Raw genomic sequence first — 27,019 nt, 5'->3', positions numbered from 1 at the left:
AATTTACCTCAGTTCAAGCAAACATTAGCAGCTTAATGTTTTTAAGTCAAAGGCCTGTGTAGGTCACATTACAAGAATACATCCACCGCAAAACAAGACATCTTCTAAAATCAATTTAGTGTGAGGTGTGCATGGTAGGAAGGATTTTGCAGAACAAGTAAGGTTGAGCTCCATGACCACAGCTTTAATTTAAAAATCAAAATAGATCCCAATTTTGTTGCACTTTGAATAGGAAAGGGGGCACACCATAAACTGTGAAGCCCCTGAAACTGCAGACGGGCAGCATCGTGACCATCCAAGATTATGATTTTTGTTTTGCTCCATTCAGACATAGGACGGTGTCTCTTATCCACTACTGTTTACGGTCTAGACAACTGGTGATCCTATTATGCCCCTTCAAGTTATTTTCATATCAGATGTATATTTGGGTGCCATTAGCAAACATGGCAGTGGATCTTGTCATGATCAAGCAGTGGAGTGGAATAAACCGAAGTGGGGCTACGGTAGTGGGTAGCGAAATTTCACACCGAGAACAAGATGAACAAGTTGCTTACCTTCAGTAATACTCGTTCTGGTGGATCTTCTTTCTAACCGCACATTCCTCACTTCAGAATATCTCCCAGGTGCCAGAGGCAGCCGCCAGAGAATGCAGTAGTGCTCCACGCCGATTCCATATTGCCACAGAAGTGACAGAGCTAAACCGTATTTAAGCACCCCCACGCAAGTTGGCATCAGTTCCTTGTCTCCCTTTTGCACCTACAGGTATGGAGCATGAACAGGAGGTGGTAACAATGTGCTGGTCACTATGTTGGGACCTTTTCAGATGGTAAGAGAGGCCACTCCCCAGAATGGGGAGGCGAGAAGGCAGTGACATGGCGTATTCACCAGAAAGAGCATTACCAAAGCAAATAACTTGTTTTGTGGATGCTTATTACAAATAACAGGTTACTCACCCTAAAACAGATATACAAAGCAGTCCTTCCCCAAAGCGGAGGGTCTATGGAGTGGACCTGCATGAAAGACAAGACAAACCACAACAAGTGTTCTTCCTGCTGGACCTGGCTGTCAGTGCAGTAATGCATCAAGGTCCATGTCACAGCCCGACTGATATCAAAGGACAGGCTCCCTTCACGTCAATGCAGTGGCAGTAACAATGGCTCAGGTGGAATGAGCTCATCGACCTTCGGGGGCTGCTTTTTGACCGGTGCATTGCAGATCTTAATGCAAAGGACTAGTCACCTTGACAGGGTCATCATCTTCACAACCTTCCTTTTCATTGCTCCAGAAAACCCCTACAAAGTTGATTGTCTACTCAATGGTCCACGGTACGATCAATATAAAAACATAAAGCCCTTTTAAGATTCAACTGATGGAGCCTCTCCCCCTCTTTCAAAGGGTGACCGGGAGAAAAGAACACTGATAGAGTGATCAAATGCCAGACATGAAAGTGAGTCAACTTTTGGTAACAAGGCTTCCCAAGTCCTCACCAACAAATTGTCTAAAAAAAAAGGCAGTGTAGCACAGTGCATTTGAAGTGCCTACAGTTCACTCACGTGATGAGCTGACAATCACAATGAGGACGAGTCCTCAGTTCAGGAGGTGAAGTAGCCACTATGCATAAGCTTCAAAAGTGCACAGATTAGGAATATTAAGACCAAATTAAGGCCCTACTGAGGCATCATACATAATTTAGGAGGTAACTTGGGTGTCAAACGTTTAATATTTAAAACAAGTGATTTAAAAGAGGACTGCAGATTAGGTGTAGGAGCTGGCTCTCTATATAGTGCACTAAAATGAAGTACACTGTGCACAGAGTCCAGTGGATCCCCAATTGGTTTGCAGGGGCAAAAGTAGATAGGACTAATGCTCTAGTTGTGGTAGTGTGGGTGAGGAGTTAGGCTTATCAGTGGGTAGTGCTAAGCATTTGTTGTACTCACAGAGGCAATCAATGAGGCACACAAAGAATAAATCAGAGAACAATTTAGAAAAATAATTATTTTTATAAACATTTGATACCCAAGAACTTCGTAATAAGGTAAGTAGACTTTTAAGCATAAAAACGTTGCAGTTTCAGAAATAGACAGTGTAATTTTCAGTGTTCTATTAATGTTATCCTACGGAGCAAAATAACGTTCATCAAACACAGGGTTAACAACGTACAAAGCCAGTGTTAGGGAGTTTAGGTAAGTACTGGGTACTGATCAGAACCACACCAACAGGTCACACCGGGTAGGACTGGGGCAGCCGGGAGCAGAGGTGCAGTAAGGTGTCGGGTGCCCAATGGTTTCCTATGGGAGTTTGGTCCTCGTGAAGACAGGCTGCAGGCTCTGGCTAGGAAGCCAGTCACGGACAACAAGCAGGTAGATCAAAGACTTGAGACAGGAAGGTGGGTGCACCACTGGACCTTGTCTCAAGGGCCTGGGGTGATGGATGCAAGGGTGTCCTTTGACGTCGGGTTTCACCATCCGGGAGCACTCGCAGTCAGGGGATCCTGCGTGTTGAGGCTGCAGGCCTCGTCTGGGAGTCCAGTGGGTGGCTGACCACGGAGGACTCGAGATCCTGGGAGCCGAGGGACATCATTGGCACTGGTGGACCTCCTCAGTTGGCGTCAGGGGGGACGGGTGCTGAGGTTGCTCTACATGTCTGGTTTTCTCTCACCACCAGGCTGTGGGAGAGGGGGCCTGTGTGCAGGGGCTGCAGGTGACTTGGATGAGACCAGGAGAGGTGACATTTTGGTGGACTCGGGCTCAGGACAGCTGGACAGCCCTGCTGGCACCCGTGGTGGGCTTTTCAACGAGTCGAGGTCGTCGGGTGCAGAGGTCACTTCAGGTGTCGGGGGTCTCTAGGCTGCAGAGTGCTTGTTGGATACTTTGTTGCTGAGCAGGTCCACTGCTCATGGGAGTCTTTTTTTTTTTTAAGAAGGCAGGCAGCCTTCCTGGGTTTCTTGAATCTGCAGCTGCAGGACACGTTTGGGCAGAGTCCACTGAAGTCAGCAGGCAGGCTGGAGGGGTTGGTACCTGGTCAGCAGCTGCTTCTTCTGCGAGGCGACTCTTCTTTGTCCTTCTTCTTCGTATGTAATCAGGATCTGAGCTCTAGGGTTCAGGGGTGCCACTTCAATACTCAATTTAAGGACTTTACAGAGGGTGCCAGGTGGTAGCCAATGGGCTGACCACCTTTAGGGTGACTACATCCTTCTTATGACCACTTCCGCTGGGATGTGGGCATAACCCTAACCTTAGTGGCCGTATTCCTTTCCAAGCAAGATGGAGGAATTTTAAAAGTAGTTCCCACTTCAGCTTGTCCACTTTAGGGATGGGACTGACACCTCTTAATCTGCCTAATTTTCCCGCCTGTGCTGCTGCCAAAAGTGGGGTCACGACAGGGGGGTTGGTCATCACCACCATTTCGAGAGACCTGGGTTGCATTACAAAAGCTGCAAAGTCTTTGAAGCTCCCCACCTGGAATGTCCATGCTGCCTGGGAGAGGAGGTCATACCTCTGCCCAGTGCAGGCTTTTGTCTCAGGCCCTCACAAGCGCTGGCTCTCACCTTGGGGGGCTAGAAACACCTCTGTGGTGTCTGAACTGGTCGGGACCAGTCAGTCAACACACTAGTAGTGTTTGTTTTCAGGGGGCACCTCTAAGGTGCCCTCTCAGTGCATTTTTTAATATATCCCTCACTGGGGACAGATAGGAGTTTATTATTCAGAGACGTTTGATACCAAACGAATAAATTACTTACCTTCAGTAACGCTTTTTCTGGTGGATACAGTAACTACCTGTGGATTCCTCACCTAAAGAATTCTCCCCTCGCGCCAGCCTCAACGGAAATTTCTTCTAGCTCTGCACGTCGACGATGACGTCACAATCGCCCGACTCCACGCGACGCCGTATGAGGTCATCTAGGCAATAAGAAGCCCTCGTCGACGTGCAGACGTCAGTTATCACCATTTTTTACGTGCCATAGAGGCAAACAGGTTGACCCTAAAGAGAACATAATCATCTCAAATTAAATGAAAACAGAACATTTATTATAATAGAAATAAAATTAGATAACAGTAATAATTGCTCTATACCAGAGCAAAATATGTCAGTCAAGTCCAAACATGTTTTCCTTCAGCTATCTAAATTTGAAAAAGAAATGAATATACAGATATCACAACTATATACATGATCGAACACATATATACAAGGCAAAGGATGCTCACCCAAGGATTTCATGGTATGACCAGCCAGGCAACGGGGAGGCGGGTGGGACCGTGAGGAATCCACAGGTAGTTACTGTATCCACCAGAAAAAGCGTTACCGAAGGTAAGTAACTTATTCTTCTGATGGATACACCTACCTGTGGATTCTTCACCTAAAGAATAGAGTCCCAAAGCAGTACTACCTCTGGAGGTGGGTGCCCGAATGGTCAAACCAAGAAATCCTGCAGCACCGAGCGAGCAAAATGGCCATCGCTCCTAACCTCAGAATCCAAACAGTAATGTTTAACAAAAGTATGGAGGGACGCCCAAGTCGCTGCCCTGCAGATGTCAGCCAGAGGAACACCCCTAGCCAAAGCCGAAGAAGCAGCCTTAGCTCTGGTGAAGTGGGCACGAAGCCTCGCAGGTGGTTCTTTCTTCGCCAAAGAATAGCAAATCTTAATACATAGAATGACCCACCTGGATAGCGTTCTCTTGTGGACAGCTCTACCTTTCCTCTTCCCCACGAATCCAACGAAGAGCTGATCATCTTGCCTGAACTCCTTCGTCCTGTCGACATAGAAGCTCAGCGCTCTTCGTGGATCCAGCCGGTGGAGCCTCTCTTCCTCCTTGGATGGATGAGGTGGAGGGTAAAAGGAAGAGAGAGTAATAGACTGCCCCAGGTGAAAGGGTGTAACAACCTTCGGGAGGAAAACCGCCTTGGTCCTTAACGCCACTTTGTCCCTATAGAAAGAAAGGTATGGGGGCTCTACGCTTAGAGCCTGAAGCTCACTAACCCTTCTGGCAGATGTTAAGGCCACCAAGAAAACAGTCTTGAGAACTAGCAACCGCAAAGGGCAAGAATGCATCGTTCAAAAGGGGACCCCATTAAAAATGTTAATACCAAATTAAGGTCCCACTGAGGCATAACAAATGGTGATGGTGGAAATTTGTTAGTAAGACCCCTTAGAAATCTTAAAACAATAGGAGATTTAAAGAGGGAAGGCTGATCAGGAAGGCACAGAAAAGCCGACAGTGCAGATAAATAACCCTTGACTGTGGCAACCGCACAACCCTTCTGTGCCAGGCAAAGAGCAAATGACAATATGTCAGACAAACAAGCCTTTAAGGGATCAATTATATTCTCCCCACACCAGCATATAAATTTAGCCCAACGACTTGCATAGACCGATTTGGTGGAGTGTCGCCTGGTCGATAAAATAACATCCACCACTTCTGGTGGGAGAGAAAAAGCACTCAGATTGCCCCGTTCAATTTCCAGGCATGAAGGTGCAGACTCTGGAGGTGGGGGGTGTAGAATCTGCCTCTGCGACTGCGAGAGGAGGTCCACCCTGTAAGGGAGACGGAGCGGAGGGCACAGAGAGTTGGAGAAGGTCTGTGTACCACACCGTTCTTGGCCAATCCGGCGCTATCAAGATGACCTGGGCTCGGTCTTGGCGGATCTTCCTCAGAACTCGAGGAATCAAGGGTATGGGGGGAAACGCGTAAAGCAACTGACCGTTCCAGGACATCTGAAACGCGTCCCCCAAAGCTCCTTGCACCGGATACTGGAGGCTGCAAAATAACGGGCACTGCGCGTTCTCCTGAGTTGCAAACAGATCTATCTGTGGATTTCCCCACATCTGGAAGATGTACAGAACCAGATCTGGAGAAGACGCCACTCGTGGTCGACCGAGCTGCGTCGACTGAGAACGTCCGCATGCACGTTCAGAGCTCCGGCCAAATGATGTGCGACCAAGCAAATCTTGTGGTCCTGAAGCCAGGACCAGAGTCAAAGAGCTTCTCTGCAGAGAAGATACGACCCCACTCCTCCCTGCTTGTTTATATACCACATCGCAGTAGTATTGTCCGTCAGAATCTGGACTGACTGACCGCGAATGGAAGGGAGGAAGGCCTTGAGAGCCAGACGTATTGCCCGCAATTCCAACAGATTGATGTGAAATCTCTGTTCTACTGGAGACCAAAGGCCTTTGACCTCCAGGTCCCCCAGATGAGCTCCCCACCCTAGAGTGGAAGCATCCGTTACCACTGTGGCCACTGGTGGCGGCAGCGAGAAAGGCCTTCCTTGAGACAGGTTGTCGACCGCTGCCCACCACTGAAGATCCACTGCAGTGTCTCTGGAGATCCTGATCGACTCCTCGAGATCCTCTTTGTGCTGAAACCACTGCCTGCGGACGCACCACTGAAGAGCCCTCATGTGCCAGCGTGCATGAGTGACCAACAGTATGCAAGAAGCGAACAGACCGAGCAGACGAAAGACCTTGAGGACTGGAACTACCGCTCCATTTCGAAACCTTGGAATCAACGCCTGGATGTCCTGAACCCGCTGGGGCGGAGGAAAGGCCCGATTCAATGTTGTGTCCAATACTGCCCCTATGAACAGGAGGCGTTGAGAGGGTTCCAGGTGAGATTTGGGCACATTGATTGAAAAACCCAGGTCGTACAACAACTGAGTTGTCGACTGGAGATGACGCTGCACGAGCTCCGGAGTCTTGGCTTTGATCAACCAATCGTCCAGATAGGGAAATACCGCTATCCCCCTTCTTCTGAGCTCTGCCGCTACCACCGCCATCACCTTCGTGAAGACTCGAGGTGCTGAAGTAAGACCAAATGGGAGGGCCGCAAACTGATAATGCCGCGATCCCACCACAAACCGGAGATACTTCCTGTGCGATTTGAGGATCGGAGTATGAAAATAAGCGTCCTGCAAATCGACAGACACCATCCAATCTCCTTCGTTCAACGCCAAAAGAACCTGTGAAAGGGTCAGCATTTTGAACTTTTCCTGCCTGAGGAACCAATTCAAAGCCCACAAGTCCAGAATCGGTCTCAACCGACCATCCTTTTTGGGGATCAGGAAGTATCTTGAATAACAGCCCTGACCCCTCTCCTGCTCGGCAACCAACTCTATCGCGCCTTTTGCCAATAGGGACAACACTTCCTGTTGTAATAGGAGAAGATGGTATTCCGAACAGAAGGATGGGAGGGGAGGGAAGGGAGGAGGGAATTCCCGAAAAGGAAGAGCGTACCCCTTCTTCACAATGTCGATGACCCAGGAGTCCGATGTTATAACCTCCCACATCGGAAGAAAATGGGCAAGTCTCCCCCCTACCGGAGACAAGTGGACAGGGAGTGGAGGAGGACTACGGCTGCTTTCCTTGCTGCACCCCTCCTGAGGAAGAGGCAGAGTGCTGCTGGTTGGCTCCTCTTGTCCGGACTCTGCCCCTGCCCCTGAAAGGTCTATATGGCAGGGTGCTCGCAGTTTGTTGTGGTCCTTGAAATCTGCCACAAAAGGAGGAGCCACGTCCAAAACCCCTAAACCTTCTATAAGCTCTAAAGGAGGATAAGGCAGTTGACTGAAGCCCTAGTGATCTCACTGTGGCTCTGCTCTCCTTAAATCGTTCTAGAGCAGAATCAGCCTTTGTTCCAAAGAGCTTCTCGCCATCAAAGGGCAAATCCAAGAGAGTCGCCTGTACATCTGATGAAAAACCAGACGAACGCAGGCAAGATTGTCGCCTAGAAACTATGGTCGTGCCCATAGCCCTTGCCACTGAGTCTGAAGTGTCCAATCCAGACTGGATCACCTGGGTCGCTGCCGCCTGAGCGTCCGCCAGTAACTGCGACATTTCCTGGGACAATTCCGGATGGCCTTTCGCTTCCTCCATAAGGGCGTGGATATGACGTCCTAAAATGCAGGTCGCGTTGGTTGACTTTAAGGCCATACTACATGAAGGAAAGGCCTTTTTGGCAGAATGGTCCATTTTCTTCGATTCCCTGTCCGCAGGTGTTCCGGGAAAAGAGCCAGGAGAGGACCTGGATGAACAGGAGGCCTGAACCACTAAACTCTCTGGTGTAGGGTGCTTGGAGAAGAAAACAGGATCACCTGGTGCCACCCGATAGCGTCGTGCCACCGCCCTGTTGACAGCAGCTGTAGACACAGGTTTCCTCCAGATGCCCTTGATAGGATCCAGAAGTGCCTCATTAAAAGGCAAGAGAGGCTCTGCCGTCACAGAAGTTGGATGCAAAACCTCTGTCAACAGGTTCCTTTTAACCTCCGCAGCTGGAAGAGGGAGATCTAAGAAGTCCGCAGCCTTCCGAATTACAGCGGGGAAAGATGCAGCTTCCTCCGTGTACTCCCCAGGGGAAGCTAGATCCCACTCCGGGGAGGTATCTATGCCACTCGCCGTATCAAGACCTTGAAAGTCACCGGAAGGCTCCAAAATCTCACCCTCTTCCAGGTGCTGTCTGCTGTATTCTTCCTCCTCCAAAAGGTGCAAAGCCAGACGTCTAGATCGAAGCCTTGATTCGAGACCCGGCGTCGATAAGGCGTCGGCCGACGCCGAAGATCTCCGTCAGCACCGAACCTCGGACCCTCCGACTCCACAGGAACCTTGACTGTGGATTGGATCCGAGGCGAATCCAACGGCGCCGTTGCAGGTGTAGTAGGTCTCCTAGGCAAAGTCAAGGGCATCGGCGCCGCTTCAGGTGCAGCAGACAAAAATGGTGTGAAAGGCGTCGATTTGTAAGACGCCGGAACGCCCAAATGAAAGGCCAAAGGGCCAGGCGGACCTGCTGGACCTCCACCAGGTGCCATGGTAGAAAAAATGTTAAACATGGCGTTCAAAAACGCTGCAGGATCCGTTCCCGGAGTTGGGAAAGCCGGGTATTGCTGCTGCACCGGCATAGACGCCGAAGAAGGGCCAGGTAACTCCTGGCTAGGAGAACCCTCAGGCCTCTGAAGAGGCTCGACTTCGAAAACCGACACGGGTGAAGTCGGGGTCGTAGGAGGTGGAGGGGTGACGGTCGGGCTAATCTCCCACGTCGGACGGCGCCGAGCTGACGGAGATGCCGATCTGGACCTGGACCGTCCCTTACTCGATCGGCGCCGGGAGTGGTGACGGCGCCGATAGTCACCATGGTGATGATGGGTCCTCGAAGATCTTGAAGAGGACTCCCTCCGATGACGCCTCTCCTTTTTTTTGGAACGGGCCAAGAACAATTTTGCCTCTCTTTCCTTGAGTGCCTTCGGGTTCATGCGCTGGCAGGAGCCGCATGACTCGACCTCATGATCGGAGCTAAGGCACCAGAGGCAATTCTCATGGGGATCGGTAACCGACATCCGACCCCTGCACTGGTTACATGGTTTAAAGCCGGATTTCCTTGGCTGCGACATTGTAACCGTCGACTCGAAACTGTAGCTCCCTGTGAGCCTCGAAGAAAAAACGTTACTCGTTGGCACTGAAAAAAGGGAACTGACGTCTGCACGTTGACAAGGGCTTCTTATTGCCTAGATGACGTCATACGGCGTCGCGTGGAGTCGGGCGATTGTGACGTCGACGTGCAGAGCTAGAAGAAATTTCCGTCGAGGCTGGCGCGAGGGGAGAATTCTTTAGTTGAGGAACCCACAGGTAGTTACTGTATCCATCAGAAATCCCGGGATTCAGAGAAGCCATCATGTAGCTGGGGAACTCGCGATGTCCAGTGTCCAGCACGTGCATTTAAAACGGCTTCCCTGTGCACTTACTATGTCTGAGAATCAACACAGACAACAGGGGCATGTCTGCTCAAGCAGGTATACCCTCACATGTGATATAATGCACCCTGACCTTAGGGCTGGAAGGCCTTCTAGACAGGTGACTTGCATATATTACATACAGTGTAAAGGGGACAGGGCACACAGGCTTGTCTGCCATGTCATGTTTTCATTTTAGTTCTTCAAAAAAGACAAGCAGCCTGTGAAAGCAGCACTGTGTGCACAAGGTAAGAGGGTCTCCGAGGGTGGCACAATTCATGCGGCAGCCCCCAGGGGCCATCCTTTAGTACCCCATGCCCTACGTACCAGGGGTACCATTTACTAGGGACTTACAGTGGTATCCAAAGGTTTTGCCAATTGTGGAAAACAACTGTGCAGTTTTGGGGGAAGAATCTGGCACTGGGGACCTGGTAAGCAACAGTCAAAATCACACCAGAAACCAGGCAAAAATGTGTGTGTGGGGAGGAGACCATGTCAAAAGGGCACTTTCTTACATTGGGCAAATGTAGAAAGGTTGAGAAGTTTGACACAACCATTTGCAGTCCCCACTGTAAGACCTTGATGGTTAAATACAAAACAAAGACGAATGTCTGAATTTTACTTGTAAGTGGTCAGTGTCCCAGGACCTCAAACCTTTGTCTCAGGAACCAGTGTAAATGGATTTTGTGGCGAGGGGTCTTTTAGTAAGGATGTCTTCTACCATTTCAGAAAGCAAGTCAAATGCAGTCACTTGCTGTTGCTCAATCTACATAAATGGAGGTGTATGTTGCAGAGATTTGGGTGTAGGGCCCTGTCCTGCTGCTGAGAAGGAAGGTCCTCCAGAAGTGGTAGCCTTACAGAAGGACATATGTTCATCTTCAGGAGCTCCAGTTAGCACACTCTCCCAGCCCAATCCAGGGCCATTAGGAAGACCTGGGCCCAGTCTTTATTTTTATTCTTGCCGGAATACATCTAACGAGTGATCTTGCAGCAGCTTCAAAGTGCAAAATTGTCAACAGTGCATTTTCAACTGTAGCAAAAAGATCTAGCCAATGTTCCCCTCATGGATCAACTACTCTGTGTCACATCAAGATGTAGATGCGACATGTGATCTGCCGGACTATATCTGTTCAGTTTGTCTAGTCTGGCATTCATCAACTCTGCTAGATGGTCTGGCGCTCCAGCGGCCTCCATAGAAGCAAAACCTGTTGTCACAAGGCCCAAGAACCCATACTGCCCTGCTTGTTGCAGCAACAAATGTCAGGGTTGTTGTCAGTGAGAACCTTCACCAGCCTCCTCCATTTGGAGGGCAGGAAAGCCTTCAGGACCAGACTGATAGTCCTTAGGTCTCTGAATCAGGTACCCACTCCATGGCACCTATAGGAGAGAAACAGGAGTATATACTGCAGCAGGATGGACAGGTGCTCTGCTGAAATTCATTCTGATGTGGGAGGTATACAGAGTGGGGAAGAAAGAAAGGGTAGTGCATAGCCCCTTGAAACAATCTGCTAGACCCATTTTTGGAGGTGATGGATTGCTCACATGAAAGGAAGTGTTGAATCCCATCCCCATCGGTTCAGCATTTAAACCCTGAAGACAAACTAAAGTGGTTTGTTGGTGGTTGTAGCATGGGAAAAGGAGTTGAAGAAGTGGTGTCTCTTGGTGGCCTGTGCATAGCCTGCCAGCTCAGCAGCACCGAAAGGAACTGGGCTGCCTGCGGCATGACTGACTGCAAAAGCGGTCTCTGACTATATGCCAATGCCTGGACGGAGTGGTGCGAGAATAACTAAGAGTTCCTGTATGTTTATGTTGTCTGCAAGGGGTGGGTTTTGTCAATGATTGCACCTTCATGTTGTGTATGGGAGTACCTTTAAATGGTCTGTAATCGCTGCAACATTTGTCTTGTATACTTGGCTTGATTATAGTCAACAGCAACAGTATCTTTGTACTGTCTGCATATCAGTCAACTATTGTACCACTCCATAAATACTCACAAGTTGCCTTACCTTTGTGTCGTCTGCATGGGGTGTGTGTAGCCTGGAGCCTGTTGATGTACATAGCCACTTGGCCTCTGTTGCATTTGCCGTACTGGATCCACCAGTCCTGGAGTTGCAGAGGGGTGAGGGCTCTGATATGGTTGTCCAGAATAGGCTGGCGGGACCATTGCGCCCTGCTGGGATGGGTGCTGCTGAAGGCTCAGCTGGGAGCCATACGTGGTGTATCCCTAGAGGAGAAATAAAACATTATACAACTGAGCTACAATACAAAAACTTATGAATGCTACTTTGACTTTGCTCTTTTCCACTATACTTGTGAACTCCACTGTAGGAAGTTGGCTCTGTATATACTATTTCAAAGTAAGAAATAGTGTGCACAGAGTCCAAGGGTTCCCCTTAGAGGTAAGATAGTGGCAAAAAGAGATAATTCTAATGCTCTATTTTGTGGTAGTGTGGTCGAGCAGTAGGCTTATCTGAAGGTAGTGTTAAGCATTTGTTGTACACACACGCAATAAATGAGGAACACACACAAAGACAATTCCAGGCCAATAGGTTTTTATATAGAAAAAAAAAATTTCTTAGTTTATTTTAAGAACCACAGGTTCAAGATTTACATTAAACACTTTAAATGTAAGGTACTTTACTTAAATACTGTAGGAACTTTGAAAGAAAACAATATCATGTACAGTCTTTGTAAAAATGGCAATAAGCTATAAGGGTATTTTCAAAGTGGACACAGTGCAACAATCAACAGTTCCTAGGGAAGGTAAGTAAAGGTTAGATTAGGAGGTAAGTAAAACACTTACAAGTCTCAGTTCTGGGGCATAGGCAGCCCACCGTTGGGGGGTTCAAGGCAACCCCAAAGTTACCACACCAGCAGCTCAGTGCCGGTCAGGTGCAGAGGTCAAAGAGGTGCCCAAAACACATAGGTGCCTATGGAGAACAGGGGTGCTCCAGTTCCTGTCTGCCAGCAGGTAAGTACCTGCATCCTCGGGGGGCAGACCAGGGGGTTTTGTAGCACACTGCGGGGGGCCCCACAAGTAGGCACACAAAGCACACCCTCAGCGGCACAGGGGCGGCCGGGTGCAGTGTGCAAAGCAGGCATTGGGTTTTAGGTAGGAAACAATGGAGGGACCCAGGGGTCACTCTAGCAGTGCAGGCAGGCACAGGGAGGGGGCTTCTCGTGACAGCCACTACCTGGGCTAGGCAGAGGGTCGCCTGGGGGGTCACTCCTGCGCTGAGGTTCGGTTCCTTCAGGTCCTGGGGGCTGCGGGTGCAGTGCTGGTTCCAGGCATCAGGTCCCTTGTTACAGGCAGTCGCGGTCAGCGGGAGCCTCTGGATTCTCTCTGCAGGCGTCACTTTGGGGGTCCAGAGGGGTCGTCTCTGGCTACTCACGGGCTTGCAGTCGCCAGAGAGTCCTCCCTGTAGTGTTGGTTTTCTGCAGGTCGAGCCGGGGCGTCAGGTGCAGAGTGTAGAGTCTCACGCTTCCGGAGGGAAATGTGAAGTGCTTGGAAGTTGCTTCTTTGTTACAAAGAAGTTGCTGGTTTTGAACGGGGCCGCTGTTGACTGGAGTTTCTTGGTCCTTTAGTCCAGGGCAGTCCTCTGAGGCTTCAGAGGTTGCTGGTCCCTGTCGGATGCGTTCCTGGAGCAGGTTTTCTAAGTTGGAGAAAGGCCGGTAGGGCTGGGGCCAAAGCAGTTGTCGTCTACCTCCTTCTCTGCAGGCTTGTAGGTCAGCAGTCCTTCTTGTTTCTTCAGGTTGCAGGAACCTGATTTCCTCAGATCTGGGGAGCCCCTAAATACTGACTTTAGGGGTGTGTTTAGGTCTGGGAGGGCAGTACCCAATGGCTACTGTCCTTGAGGGTGGCTATACCCTCTTTGTGCCTCCTCCCTGTGGGGAGGGGGGCACATCCCTAATCCTATTGGGGGAATCCTCCAAACTCAAGATGGAGGATTTCTCAAGGCAGGGGTCACCTCAGCTCAGGACACCTTAGGGGCTGTCCTGACTGGTGGGTGACGACTCCTTGTTTTTCTCATTGTCTCCTCACGCCTTGCCGCCAAAAGTGGGGACAGTGGCGGGAGGAGCGGGCATCTCCACTAGCTGGGATGCCCTGGGGAGCTGTAACAAAAGGGGCTCACCACCAGGTGTTACAGTTCCTGCAGGTACTCTTCCCATGTGGCCAGCAACATGTCTGGTGTGTGGAAGGCTGGCAGAAACTGGTCAGCCTACACTAGAAGTCGGGTAGGTATTCAGGGGGCATCTCTAAGATGCCCTCTGGGTGTCTGTTACAATAAATTGCACACTGGCATCAGTGTGCATTTATTGTTCTGAGAAGTTTGATACCAAACTTCCCATTTTTCAGTGTAGCCATTATGGAACTGTGGAGTTCGTGTTTGACAAACTCCCAGACCATATACTCTTAAGGCTACCATGCACTTACAATGTCTAAGGTTTTGCTTAGACACTATAGGGGCATAGTGCTCATGCACATATGCCCTCACCTGTAGTATAGTGGGGGGCGGCATATACTAAGAAATTGGTATAAGACTGGAGGTGCCCAACCAAGGTAAGTGTGTTAGAATCCCAGGGGCTGTGGGCATAGGGAATTACCAGAGGTGAGTACTAGAAATACCACAGGCGCCCAGGTGCAGAGTTGATATTGAGCCGGGTGTCCCATAGGCTAAAACAGGACCGTCGCAGTTGGATTTTCATGGATTCAGGACCCTTCCCTGTGGACCCCGAGGAAACCAGTTGGCACAACAAAGGTTGTATAGTACCCCCACCCATAGATACCCAGAATACTGGAGTACCGACACCAGGGAGCCCAGGTGCATGGGGGTGAAATGACGTCTGAAACCTTTATGGGAGTCAGTGGAAGCCTCAGTTGTCCAGCTGCTGTTGCGACCCGTGGAACAGGTTGATGAAACCCAAGGGTGGATTCCAGACGTAAAGAACATGAAAAAGAAGGGGACAGTGCCCAGAACACTCGGAGATGTCCAGGCGGTGCAGGTAGGCAATACTCACCCTTGTGGAGGTTAAGTTCCTGCAGAACGGTGAAGGAAAAAGTCCAGCTGCTGAATCCAGGGGGATGCAGGAGATCAGTGGAGTTGCCTACGAACTGTCCCACATTGGTCGCAGGATTGCAGGAGGTTCAGTCACCAGCAGGGCCACCAACAAGACTTGGAAAACTAAAATAGTTGTTGCAAGGAAGATTGTAGGTTTTGGGGACCAGCAAGTCCTAGTGACTCGACCCTTGGAGGGGAGTCAGGGCAGGCTTTCAGCAGTAAGGCAAGCCAGCCAGAGTTGGAGGAGCCTCCAAGAGGGACCCACTGGCAGCAGGCACAGCGAGTCACAGGGAAGCCTCAGCAGCACAACAAAACAGGAGTCCAACGTTGCAGGAGCTGCAGAGTGGAAACTGATCTTGGAGTTGCAGAATGCTAGAGGCTGGGGCTTTTTGGAGCTCAAAGATCTCTTGGAGGAACAGCCAACAAGCCTTGGTGAGCATCAGCCGTGGAGCACAGTGGTTCCGTCCCAGTGGCTGCAGCAAGGGTCCACCGTCTCCCAAGTTGGTCAGAAGACAAGTTGGACCTGGAGAGGACCACAGTACCACCACCTGTGAGCAGAGCCTTTTCGTTGTCCCTGGGACAGTAGGATCCACCAACCGGCAGTTGTCGTCATGAGGTGCGTGCAGATGCAGGGGAGTGACTCCAGTCCAAGGGAGATTCCTTTTTGCTTCATGGATGCAGTCACAGGCCTTGTGACCCTGGAGGATGCACAGCCATGGATGCTGCTGAAATCTTGCAGGAGCTGGAGAAAATGTTGAGGTGGGAGCTCTCCCAACTGATACAGTCTTGTTTCAGTTCCAAAAGCAGACCGGCAGCAGTTCCCAGAGGCCAGGAGCAGGAGATGTCTTGCAGAAAGTTCACTGAAGAGTCTTGCTCAACGGAAATGAGGACTCACCCTTGGGGGAGTCCTTAAGTAACCCTGAAAGGGGGTTGGTCACTCTCTGTAGTGACCCACCTATTAGAGGGGGGGTCAGGCACATCATCTACTTGTCCTTACCAGTCAGATGCTCCCAGGGGCCTCTGCCTACCTTGTTTCCAAGATGGCAGAATCAACTGGCCACCTGGCAGAGCTCTGTGCACTTCTGTAGGGGAGGAGCTGGACAGGGGGGTGATCACTCCCCTGTCCTGTGTGTGGTTTCGCACCAGAGCAGAAACCGGGTGGTTCCTGAACTGGTGCAAACTGGATTATGTAAGGAGGGCACCAAAAGCAGTCTGGTGGTGCTCCAAGGTCAGGCCACTCCATCCCAGAGACACTATTTCAAAGGAAGCAGTGGTCATACCTCTCGCTTGCAGGAAATCCTTTGTTCTGTCTTCCCCTGCTTGAGTTAGGCTCATCGGCAGAACAGTTTCTGGGTTCAGCAGCAGCATGGGTTGGCGGCCAAACCCTGTAAGGCTGCACAGGCTAAACTGGGGAATCCTCTAGGGAACCCCCAGAGTACCTGGAATCATGCCATTGGCACTGGAATTACTGTAGCTGCATGATTCCAACAGGTTTGATACCAAACAAGACTAGGTTCGGAGAAGCCACTATGTAGTTGGACCACACATGTTGACCAGTGTCCACTACATACCTTAAGATAGCTTCCCCACATTTACAAAGCCCATAGAATGGATTCTGGGGTCTGTATGGATACCCTGCTCTTGCAGGAGAACCGCCACACTTAGGACCATGCACCCTGCCCTGGGACTGAAGTGCCTACCAGAGGGGTGACTTACAGTGTCCAAGTGCAGTGACCGTGATATAAGGCAATCCTTATATCTGAAGTGAAAGGTGCATGCACCATTTCATGCAGTGGCAGGCATGCAGACACAGTTTCCATGGGCTTCCATGGGTGGCATAATACATGCTGTAGCTCATGGGAGACCCCTGGTGTACCAATGCCTTGGGTACCTTAGTACCATATACTAGGGACTTACAAGGGTGCACCAGTATGCCAATTGAGGGGTGTAAAGTTTACCGGCAACCAAATTTAGAGAAGCGAGCAAAGACAATGGGGTCCTGATTAGCAGAATCCCAGTGTACTACAGTCCAAACACACTGACAACAGGCAAAAAGTGGGTGTAACTATGTCAGAAAGATGCTACTTTACTACAAAGAGATCACCAAGCCAACAGCAAACCATGACACCAAGTAACAACACAGACTATGACATCACTGTGGCTACAATGAGCTTGCTTACAATGCAACCACCACGTCATTTACAAAATTGAGAAAAACAGGTCAGCAGGGAAACGGTGTACAACACAAATGTCAGCAATAAATGATCAGACGACACACCCTCTCAGAACTATGCACATCTTAGAAACTTGGAGAAAACTGAAAATAAAAGTTCTACAAACACCCGCATTTAGTTATTGGGAGGAAATGTTTATGCATCAATTCAACAGAGGCAGATGGACAATGTTATTACATTTCTTCAGAAAGTTAAAGAGATCCCTTTCATCTGCTGGTCAGGAGGACAGAAACCTAAAACGCATGTACCACTCATATGTTCATGAATGAGACAAGCTTTTGGTCCAAGTGTCTGCTTCCTTCTCTGTTCAAGTGACCTGATGGACAAAAATGGCAGGCAGGCTTGAGCCGGACACTTGCATCCTGCAGCTGGCAACAAGTCACTAGTTCTCAATCCTCTGCTGGCAGAGAGATACTAGGGCGGATGCAATATATGCCAATATATGATTTAACAGGCATCCTCAAAGATACCCCTTAGTCAATATCATGGATATCCACAAGGGGTGTGGCTGCTGTCCAGATGGGATGTCAGCATGGCTTAGATTATGGTTCTGTAGTCATCTCGCGATATACAGTCTGTGAGAGGTGACTTAACGCTTGCATCTTCTTGGCAAGGTGGATCTCAAAGGAGACGTGTCTGTTTGTGAAGAAGCCTAGGGATTTTGTGTTTGAAGGGATGGGTGGGCAGGTTATTCCCCGTAGCTTTAACTCAGAGGAGAGCAGGTCCAGGACTTGTTTTTTTTTTTTTAAAGTTGTTGGAGATGTAGAAGACTTTGATCCTGGTGGGGTTCAGCTTAAAAGTAAACACTGCACAATTAGTCCTGGATGAGATCAAGTCAGAATATAAGACAGTCTTGATGTTCATTGAGGAGATTTGTAGATTCAATCTGACTTACTGGTTGATCTTGCTTCCAGTTTGGACAGGAGGACTCAGAGAGCTAACAAATATATTTAAGACCAGTAGTAAAGAATGGACTTTTTACACTGAAGGTCAAGTTTATTCCAAATGGAGAGGAATATGGAGAATTACTTTACGGCTCTGCCTTGGTCAATCCTACACAAGTCAACAGGTCAATATGAAGCACTGGACGGTCCAAGGAGCAAACAGCCAACAAGAGGCAAGTCATGACCAAAAGGCAAACATTGCTGTTAATATTAAAAAAGGATAGGTCGACAAAGTGCATAATCAGCTACTCATTGCTGCAGTGAGGTTTGAGGTATGACTGATACTAAAATGAAAGGAGTTGTCATTGATTCAGCTTTATAATTGGATGAAGGATGCACACATGATCAGAGTGGCTTGTGATTTTATCAAGCTGTCTATTTTCTAAGTAACAGGAAGACTTGCACTGTACAAGAGGCTGAGAAGAAGAAAGGCAGTATTTATGTTGAGCAAAAGTGTAAGGGCATCTCTGAGAATTAATTTCATGGTGTTAGAGGAAATAATGTAATATTTGTACCTAAATGCTTTGTAGAAGATATTTGGCCAAACATACCCTGGAGGACTTATGGATAAAGTGACAGAAGTGAGCATGGCCTGCTACAGATAGCTTGTAATGGCGGATGGAGCACCATCCTGGCAGGATTGATCTTCAAATGTGTAGGAATGTCTATAAACCAGGGAATTATTTTCTTCTTGACTGTTCCCTTTGCAGATACCATGCTACCTGTAAAGAAATGGCTCCCTGTTGCAGTTACCCCCCACTTTTTGCCTGATACTGATGCTGACTTGACTGAGAAGTGTGCTGGGACCCTGCTAACCAGGCCCCATCACCAGTGTTCTTTCACCTAAAATGTACTATTGTTTCCACAATTGGCACAACCCTGGCACCTGGGTAAGTCCCTTGTAACTGGTACCCCTGGTACCAAGGGCCCTGATGCCAGGGAAGGTCTCTAAGGGCTGCAGCATATCTTATGCCACCCTGGGGACCCCTCACTCAGCACAGACACACTGCTTGCCAGCTTGTGTGTGCTGGTGGGGAGAAAATGACTAAGTCGACATGGCACTCCCCTCAGGGTGCCATGCCAACCTCACACTGCCTGTGGCATAGGTAAGTCACCCCTCCAGCAGGCCTTACAGCCCTAAGGCAGGGTGCACTATATCACAGGTGAGGGCATAGGTGCATGAGCACTATGCCCCTACAGTGTCTAAGCAAAACCTTAGACATTGTAAGTGCAGGGTAGCCATAAGAGTATATGGTCTGGGAGTCTGTCAAAAACGAACTCCACAGCTCCATAATGGCTACACTGAATACTGGGAAGTCTGGTATCAAACTTCTCAGAATAATAAACCCACACTGATGCCAGTGTTGGATTTATAAAAAAATGCACACAGAGGGCATCTTAGAGATGCCCCCTGTATTTTACCCAATCGTTCAGTGCAGGACTGTCTGGTCTGTGCCAGCCTGCTGCTGAGAGACGAGTTTCTGACCCCATGTGGTGAGGGCCTTTGTGCTCTCTGAGGACAGAAACAAAAGCCTGCTCTGGGTGGAGGTGCTTCACACCTCCCCCCTGCAGGAACGGTAACACCTAGCAGTGAGCCTCAAAGGCTCAGGCTTGGTGTTACAATGCCCCAGGGCACTCCAGCTAGTGGAGATGCCCGCCCCCTGGACACAGCCCCCACTTTTGGCGGCAAGTCCAGGAGAGATAATGAGAAAAACAAGGAGGAGTCACTGGCCAGTCAGGACAGCCCCTAAGGTGTCCTGAGCTGAGGTGACTCTGACTTTTAGAAATCCTCCATCTTGCAGATGGAGGATTCCCCCAATAGGGATAGGGATGTGCACCCCTCCCCTCAAGGAGGAGGCACAGAGAGGGTGTAGCCACCCTCAGGGCTAGTAGCCATCGGCTACTAACCCCCAGACCTAAACACACCCCTACATTCAGTATTTAGGGGCTGCCCAGAACCTAGGAACTCAGATTCCTGCAACCTAAGAAGAAGAGGACTGCTAAGCTGAAAAACCCTGCCGAGAAGACGGAGACACCAACTGCTTTGGCCCCAGCTCTACCGGCCTGTCTCCCCACTTCTAAAAGACACTGCTCCAGCGACGCTTTCCCCACGGACCAGCGACCTCTGAATCCTCAGAGGACTGCCCTGCTCTAGAAGGACCAAGAAACTCCAGAGGACAGCGGCCCTGTTCACCCAAGACTGCAACTTTGTTTCCAAAGGAGCAACTTTAAAACAACTGCATCTCCCGCCGGAAGCGTGAGACTTGCTACTCTGCACCCAACGCCCCCGGCTCGACTTGTGGAGAACAAACACTTCAGAGAGGACTCCCCGGCGACTGCGAGACCGTGAGTAGCCAGAGTTGCCCCCCCTAAACCCCCACAGCGACGCCTGCCGAGGGAATCCCGAGGCTCCCCCTGACCGCGACTGCCTGCTTCCCAGATCCCGACGCCTGGTAAAGACTCTGCACCCGCAGCCCCCAGGACCTGAAAGATCGGAACTCCAGTGGAGGAGTGACCCCCAGGAGGCCCTCTCCCTTGCCCAGGTGGTGGCTACCCCGAGGAGCCCCCCCCTTGCCTGCATTGCTGAAGAGACCCCTTGGTCTCCCATTGATTTACATTGGAAACCCGACGTGTGTTTGCACACTGCACCCGGCCGCCCCCGTACTGCTGAGGGTGTACTTTCTGTGCTAACTTGTGTCCCCCCCGGTGCCCTACAAAACCCCCCTGGTCTGCCCTCCGAAGACGCGGGTACTTACCTGCTGGCAGACTGGAACCGGGGCACCCCCTTCTCCATTGAAGCCTATGCGTTTTGGGCACAACTTTGACCTCTGCACCTGACCGGCCCTGAGCTGCTGGTGTGGTAACTTTGGGGTTGCTCTGAACCCCCAACGGTGGGCTACCTTGGACCCAAACTTGAACCCCATAGGTGGTTTACTTACCTGCAAAAACTAACAAACTCTTACTCCCCCTAGGAACTGTGAAAATTGCACTGTCTAGTTTTAAAATAGCTATATGTGATTTATATGAAAACTGTGTATGCTATTTTGATTATTCAAAGTTCCTAAAGTACCTACCTGCAATACCTTTCATTTGAAGTATTACATGTAAAATTTGAACCTGTGGTTCTTAAAATAAACTAAGAAAAGATATTTTTCTATACAAAAACCTATTGGCCTGGAATTGTCTCGGAGTGTGTGTTCCTCATTTATTGTTTGTGTGTGTACAACAAATGCTTAACACTACTCCTTTGATAAGCCTACTGCTCGACCACACTACCACAAAATAGAGCATTAGAATTATCTCTTTTTGCCACTATCTTCCCTTTAAGGGGAACCCTTGGACTCTGTGCATACTATTCCTTACTTTGAAATAGTGCATACAGAGCCAACTTCCTACACTACCAGTGCCACTTCTATCAGTAGCTCGGACCTTCGGAGCACCCCAAACTTCAGAAGGAGAAGCCTGCATCTTGGAACTTTCACTTCCAGAAAAAGCATGCAATGATTTGAAAAGAGGAGAACCAATACAGGTTCTCACTCTCTGTGCCACAGCATGAGATGTTACAGGAGTCTTCCACTCTAATCAATAGCATCAATTATTAATGTAGAATTAACAAGCTCAAAGCATCCTTGAGCCAGTGTTAAAAACACGGCCCATAACACTTTGCACAGAAGCACCGTTAGTGATGGGAATCTAGACTGCCTGCAAATGTCCATGATTTGTTTTTTCTTCTTATATCATACCAAATGTAGCATATGTCCTCTAGGCACACAGGTCAGTACAAACACAGATCCCTAGTTCACCAATTAATAATTTATCAAAAGATCTGAAAAATTTACCACGTGGCCTAACTCTGCTCGAAGCACTCTTCTATCTCTAGCAGTGTATTTAGTCCTTGAAGGAGGTGTTAACCTCCCTTGTGAATCGTGAAGGAGACTGCAGCTTTGGGAAGCTTTCGGAAGAGTCTGTCAAATATACTGATACTGGAGACATAAAAGTGCCAAAACTAGCATAAAAAGTGCCACAACTAGCAATACCCGTAATCCTATATGATCACGCCAGACAACCGAGGGATAAGCCATGCAGAACTATATCACTGCTTCCAACTGAAGGCTATTAGGACTGAAGGCACTTGCTAGGTAATTTATCAGTCTATTGGGACTGAAGGCACTTGCTTGGTAATTTATCAGTGCTGCTGGTCACCTGAGAGAAAATTAGTAGGCCTGGACTAAACTCACAGAGTTTCACTCCTTTGAGTTACAGAAAAACTCCTCAAGATTCCGTGGAGTGTGCATGGGGGAGGAATCAGTCACAGTGAGTTTGGGCTGATTTTTAGCACCGGGAGCTTCTTCTGTGCTGTAACATCAGTGTGAACGGCACCATGTCAAAGGTCTTGCTTCTTTCTGCTGCTCGAGTAGATTTTCTAGTCAAATGGCAGCTTTATCAATGTGAATGGATGCGCCATACCGCGACTGCCCATGTTGAGAAATCTCGCCAGGAGGCGTTCTACAATCTTGCTAAGATTTCCAAACTCTTGCTTGCGCTCGCCAATTTAACATTGGCGAGCTGCATATGAGAAAAAACTCCGCCACGTAGCAGTTGGTAGAGTTTTGCTGGAACTCTGTGCTGCAAGCCGTGTGAGGAGTGGGACAAACTCTGCCGGCAGAACGAAATATTTTGCCTACCCCTAGAAAATAGCAGGAATTGGAACTAAACTGAACACAAGCCTTATTGTTCAAACAAGAAACCAGGCGTGTACCACCTCTGTAACCTGAAATAGGTTTTGCTTTCTGTTGTGCTAGAATTAGGTTAGCGTTTAGAAATAGCAGAATGAGGGTGGGGTGCTATAAATGTAAAACAGCACTCATGTTAGTGGTTCCTCATACTCATGCTTTTAGTAAACCTTGCAGCTGCCATTTCATTTGTCTTCATTGCGGTTACAATTCATAGTGTACAATGGACTAGGATTTTGATTTTTAAATCAACCTTTAAAATGCATCCCTCATGTACTAGTGTTCTTCAGTGTGTAATTATTTAATGAAAGAGGGTTGGGGGTTCTAATATCTTTCTAGTGTCTAATGTGATTGATTGTTAATTAAAACACATTTCACTCAAGTATTGCTTAGAGGATTGGGTGGGTGGTTGCAGTACAACTGTTTATTTCTGATTTGGGTTGGTACACCCTTGGTGCCAGGGGGTCTAGAAAAATAATTTCTGTGAAGACTAAAGAAGGCTAAATGACACTCGAAGTAAAAGAGATGGTTAGGACTAAAGGAGGACCAATGGTAAGAGATGAGCTACGACTAAAGGAGGACCAATGGTAAGAGATGGGCTAAGGCTAAAGAAGGACCAATGGTAAGAGATGGTTAAGACTAAAGGAGGACCAATGGTAAGAGATGGGCTAAGGCTAAAGGAGGACCAATGGTAAGAGATGGGCTAAGGCTAAAGGAGGACCAATGGTAAGAGATGGGCTAAGGCTAAAAAAGGACCAATGGTAAGAGATGGGCTAAGACTAAAGGAGGACCAATGGTAAGAGATGGGCTAAGGCTAAAGGAGGACCAATGGTGAGAGTTGGGCTAAGGCTAACGGAGGACCAATGGTAAGAGATGGGCTAAGGCTAAAGAAGGACCAATGGTAAGAGATGGGCTAAGGCTAAAGGAGGACCAATGGTAAGAGATGGGCTAAGGCTAAAGAAGGACCAATGGTAAGAGATGGTTAAGACTAAAGGAGGACCAATGGTAAGAGATGGGCTAAGGCTAAAGGAGGACCAATGGTAGGAGATGGGCTAAGACTAAAGGAGGACCAATGGCAAGAGATGGGCTAAGGCTAAAGGAGGACCAATGGTAAGAGATGGGCTAAGATGGTAAGAGATGGGCTAAGGCTAAAGGAGGACCAATGGTAAGAGATGGGCTAAGGCTAAAGGAGGACCAATGGTAAGAGATGGGCTAAGGCTAAAGAAGGACCAATAGTAAGAGATGGGCTAAGGCTAAAGAAGGACCAATGGTAAGAGATGGTTAAGACTATAGGAGGACCAATGGTAAGAGATGGGCTAAGGCTAAAGGAGGACCAATGGTAAGAGATGGGCTAAGGCTAAAGGAGGACCAATGGTAGGAGATGGGCTAAGGCTAAAGGAGGACCAATGGTAGGAGATGGGCTAAGACTAAAGGAGGACCAATGGTAGGAGATGGCTAAGACTAAAGGAGGACCAATGGAAAGAGATGGGCTACGACTAAAGGAGGACCAATGGTAAGAGATGGGCTAAGGCTAAAGGAGGACCAATGGTAAGAGATGGGCTAAGGCTAAAGAAGGACCAATGGTGAGGGATGGGCTAAGGCTAAAGAAGGACCAATGGTAAGAGATGGTTAAGACTATAGGAGGACCAATGGTAAGAGATGGGCTAAGGCTAAAGAAGGACCAATGGTAAGAGATGGGTTAAGGCTAAAGGCGGACCAATGGTAGGAGATGGGCTAAGACTAAATGAGGACCAATGGTAGGAGATGGGCTACGACTAAAGGAGGACCAATGGAAAGAGATGGGCTACGACTAAAGGAGGACCAATGGAAAGAGATGGGCTACGACTAAAGGAGGATCAATGGCAAGAGATGGGCTAAGACTAAAAGTTGACTCAGGGCACTGAGATGGGCTGAAACTAAAGAAAGATAAAAAGGCACAAGCACAAATAGAGCTGGTCTAAGACTAAAGGAGGATAAATGTGACACAAAGGAACTGAGAACAGCTAAAACAAAAGGAAGTGAAGGGAACTGAGATGGGCTAAGACTAAAGGAAACTAATGGATGCCAGAAGGCACAGAGACAGGACAAGACTAAAGGAGGGCTTCCCATGGTTTAGCTAAACCTAGACTTCCCACTTAATCGTGAGACACCCAATTCATGGTGATGGGTGTGTGTGTCTTGAAACAAATAAAGCACCAGCTTTCCTGAATTGGTGATGGATAAAAGGAGGCCTGGGGAGTGAGATCGGCATATTTTAATCAAGTGGTATCCCAATTAATCTATATGCTTCCAAAAAAGGAAAGGAATTTCCAGGAGGAGATAGGTCATTCATGCTCAAATGTGCAAGGTACCACTCCCTAGCCTTTAAGGGGCTATGGAATAACTGGCCTGAAAAAGCTATGGGAGGGGCTTACCATATGATTTCGACAATGAGAGCTGAATTTAAATATGTTCCATGTCTGCTTACTCTTTGCCAGAGACCCAGTTCTTTTCTGCTGAACACATAACTATGGGGGGGAATAACTCTGAAGAACATCTCTACATTATCTCTATATTAAAAAGGGGAACCGAGGTGCCAGGAAACAATAACTATTGTAGTGCAACCTGCAAGTACTGTGTCTAGCTGTCATGGATAGAGAAAAGAGATTGATCAGGTGCAAAATGCTAAACTGGGGCATTGTCAAAACTATGGACAGTTAAAGATTGTTATTCATTGCTATGATACATATTCTTTGCTTACTCCCACATTGCAAGAGTAAAGAAGTAGGCTGCAGAAAAGAAAAATGTTATTTACCCAGTAAGCATCTGTTCCTGGCATGTAAAGCTGTAGATTCACATGCTTTGCATACTTCTGCCATCTAGTGTTTGGGCCGGAGTGTTGCACGTTTTTTTCTTTCTAAAAGCATTTTCTCGAGTCACTGGATCGAGTGACTCCTTCTCATTGATACTGTGCATGGACATCAACTCCTTTGTTAGACTGTTTTCCCGCAGGTGGGTGAGAAAAGGAGTGTACAGGAAGTATAAAGAAAGAGATGTCCATGCAAATGTAACTACTTATGTACAAGTATAGACAAATATAAAGTGGAATGGCCACAGGCGTCCGGGGAGGAGGGAGGGTGCCTGTGAATCTACAGCAGTACATGCCACAAACAGATGCTGACTGGGTAAGGAAAATGTTACTTACCACTAGACATCTGTTTATGGTATGTAGTGCTGTAGATTCACATGCAGTGGATAAGCCCACCATCTACTGTTGGGTTTGGAGTAGTACAACTTGTTTTTCTTTGAAGAGGCTGTTTGAGCCACGGGATCAACTGACTCCTCCTCTCGGTGATACTGCGCATGGGCATCAAGTCCTTTGTTAGATTGTTTCCCCAAAGGCGGGAGAGTGAAGTAGTGAAAACAGAGAGTGGAATAGAAAAGATGTCCATGCTATGTATCTAAATATGTACAATATTTACATATTAATAAACGCAACATCCACACGCGTCCGGGAAGGTGCATGTGAATCTACAACACTACATGCCACGAACAGATGTCTACTGGTAATTAACATTTTCCGTTCAATGGCATGTGTAGCTGCAGATACACATGTTGTGCATAGCAGCCCCTCCATAAACCTGTGGCTAGCGTGCAGGAGGTGCAATTGACCGGAAGAGTGTTTTGAGTACATTTGCTTGTTGGCGTGCAAAGACATCTATACAATAATGTTTAGTAAATGTAGGTGGTGTGGACCATGTTGCTGCTTTGTAAATATCTGCTATAGGTATGTTACCTAAAATGCCATAGAAGGCATTTTTCCTAGTGGAGTGTGCTCTAGCTGGTACAGATAATTGTTGTTTGGCTTTACTATAGCAAGTTTGAATACACTTTACTATCCATCCAGCTATAGTTGCTTCAAATATAGGCTGTCCTTTATGTGGCAAGGAGAAAGCCACAAAAATGTTTTGTTTTCCTAGACTGTTTTGTTCTATCTATATAATACATAAGAGCCCTTTTAACATCAAGAGTATGTAGAGCTCTTTCTGCCACAGAATCTGGTTGTTATAATGTCTGATTGATATGGGCTTGTGAAACTACTTTTGGAAGGAATTTTGGATTTGTTTTTAACATCGTTTTTTCTTTATGAATTTGAAAGAAAGATTCTTCCAAAGTTAAAGCTTTGAGCTCACTGACACGTCTAAGGGAAGTGATAGCGACTAAAAAAGCTACTTTAAACTAGAAGAATTGTAGAGAACAGGAGTGAAGTGGCTCAAAAGGTGGAGCCAGGAGCCTTGTGAGTACAATGTTAAGATTCCATGATGGAGCTGGAGGAATTCTTGGTGGAATAATTC

At 48.2% G+C, this 27,019-nt stretch overlaps 1 protein-coding gene across 13 annotated transcripts in view; it reads right to left on the bottom strand.

The window, feature by feature from the left end:
• MED12 (mediator complex subunit 12) overlaps positions 1–27,019 on the bottom strand; it is a 786,294-nt gene that overhangs the window by 98,405 nt on the left and 660,870 nt on the right. For all 13 annotated transcript variants that reach the window (XM_069209253.1, XM_069209261.1, XM_069209285.1 and 10 more), the window contains one exon: positions 11,721–11,938. In XM_069209253.1, the coding sequence (XP_069065354.1) occupies positions 11,721–11,938 (218 nt within the window). The remainder of the gene's footprint in view (positions 1–11,720; positions 11,939–27,019) is intronic.

Source organism: Pleurodeles waltl, chromosome 2_1 (genome assembly GCF_031143425.1).
Source record: "Pleurodeles waltl isolate 20211129_DDA chromosome 2_1, aPleWal1.hap1.20221129, whole genome shotgun sequence".
Classification (NCBI taxonomy): Eukaryota; Metazoa; Chordata; class Amphibia; order Caudata; family Salamandridae; genus Pleurodeles; species Pleurodeles waltl.
Note: the sequence above shows the minus strand (reverse complement) of the source record. Positions and strands in the feature narration are given on the sequence as shown.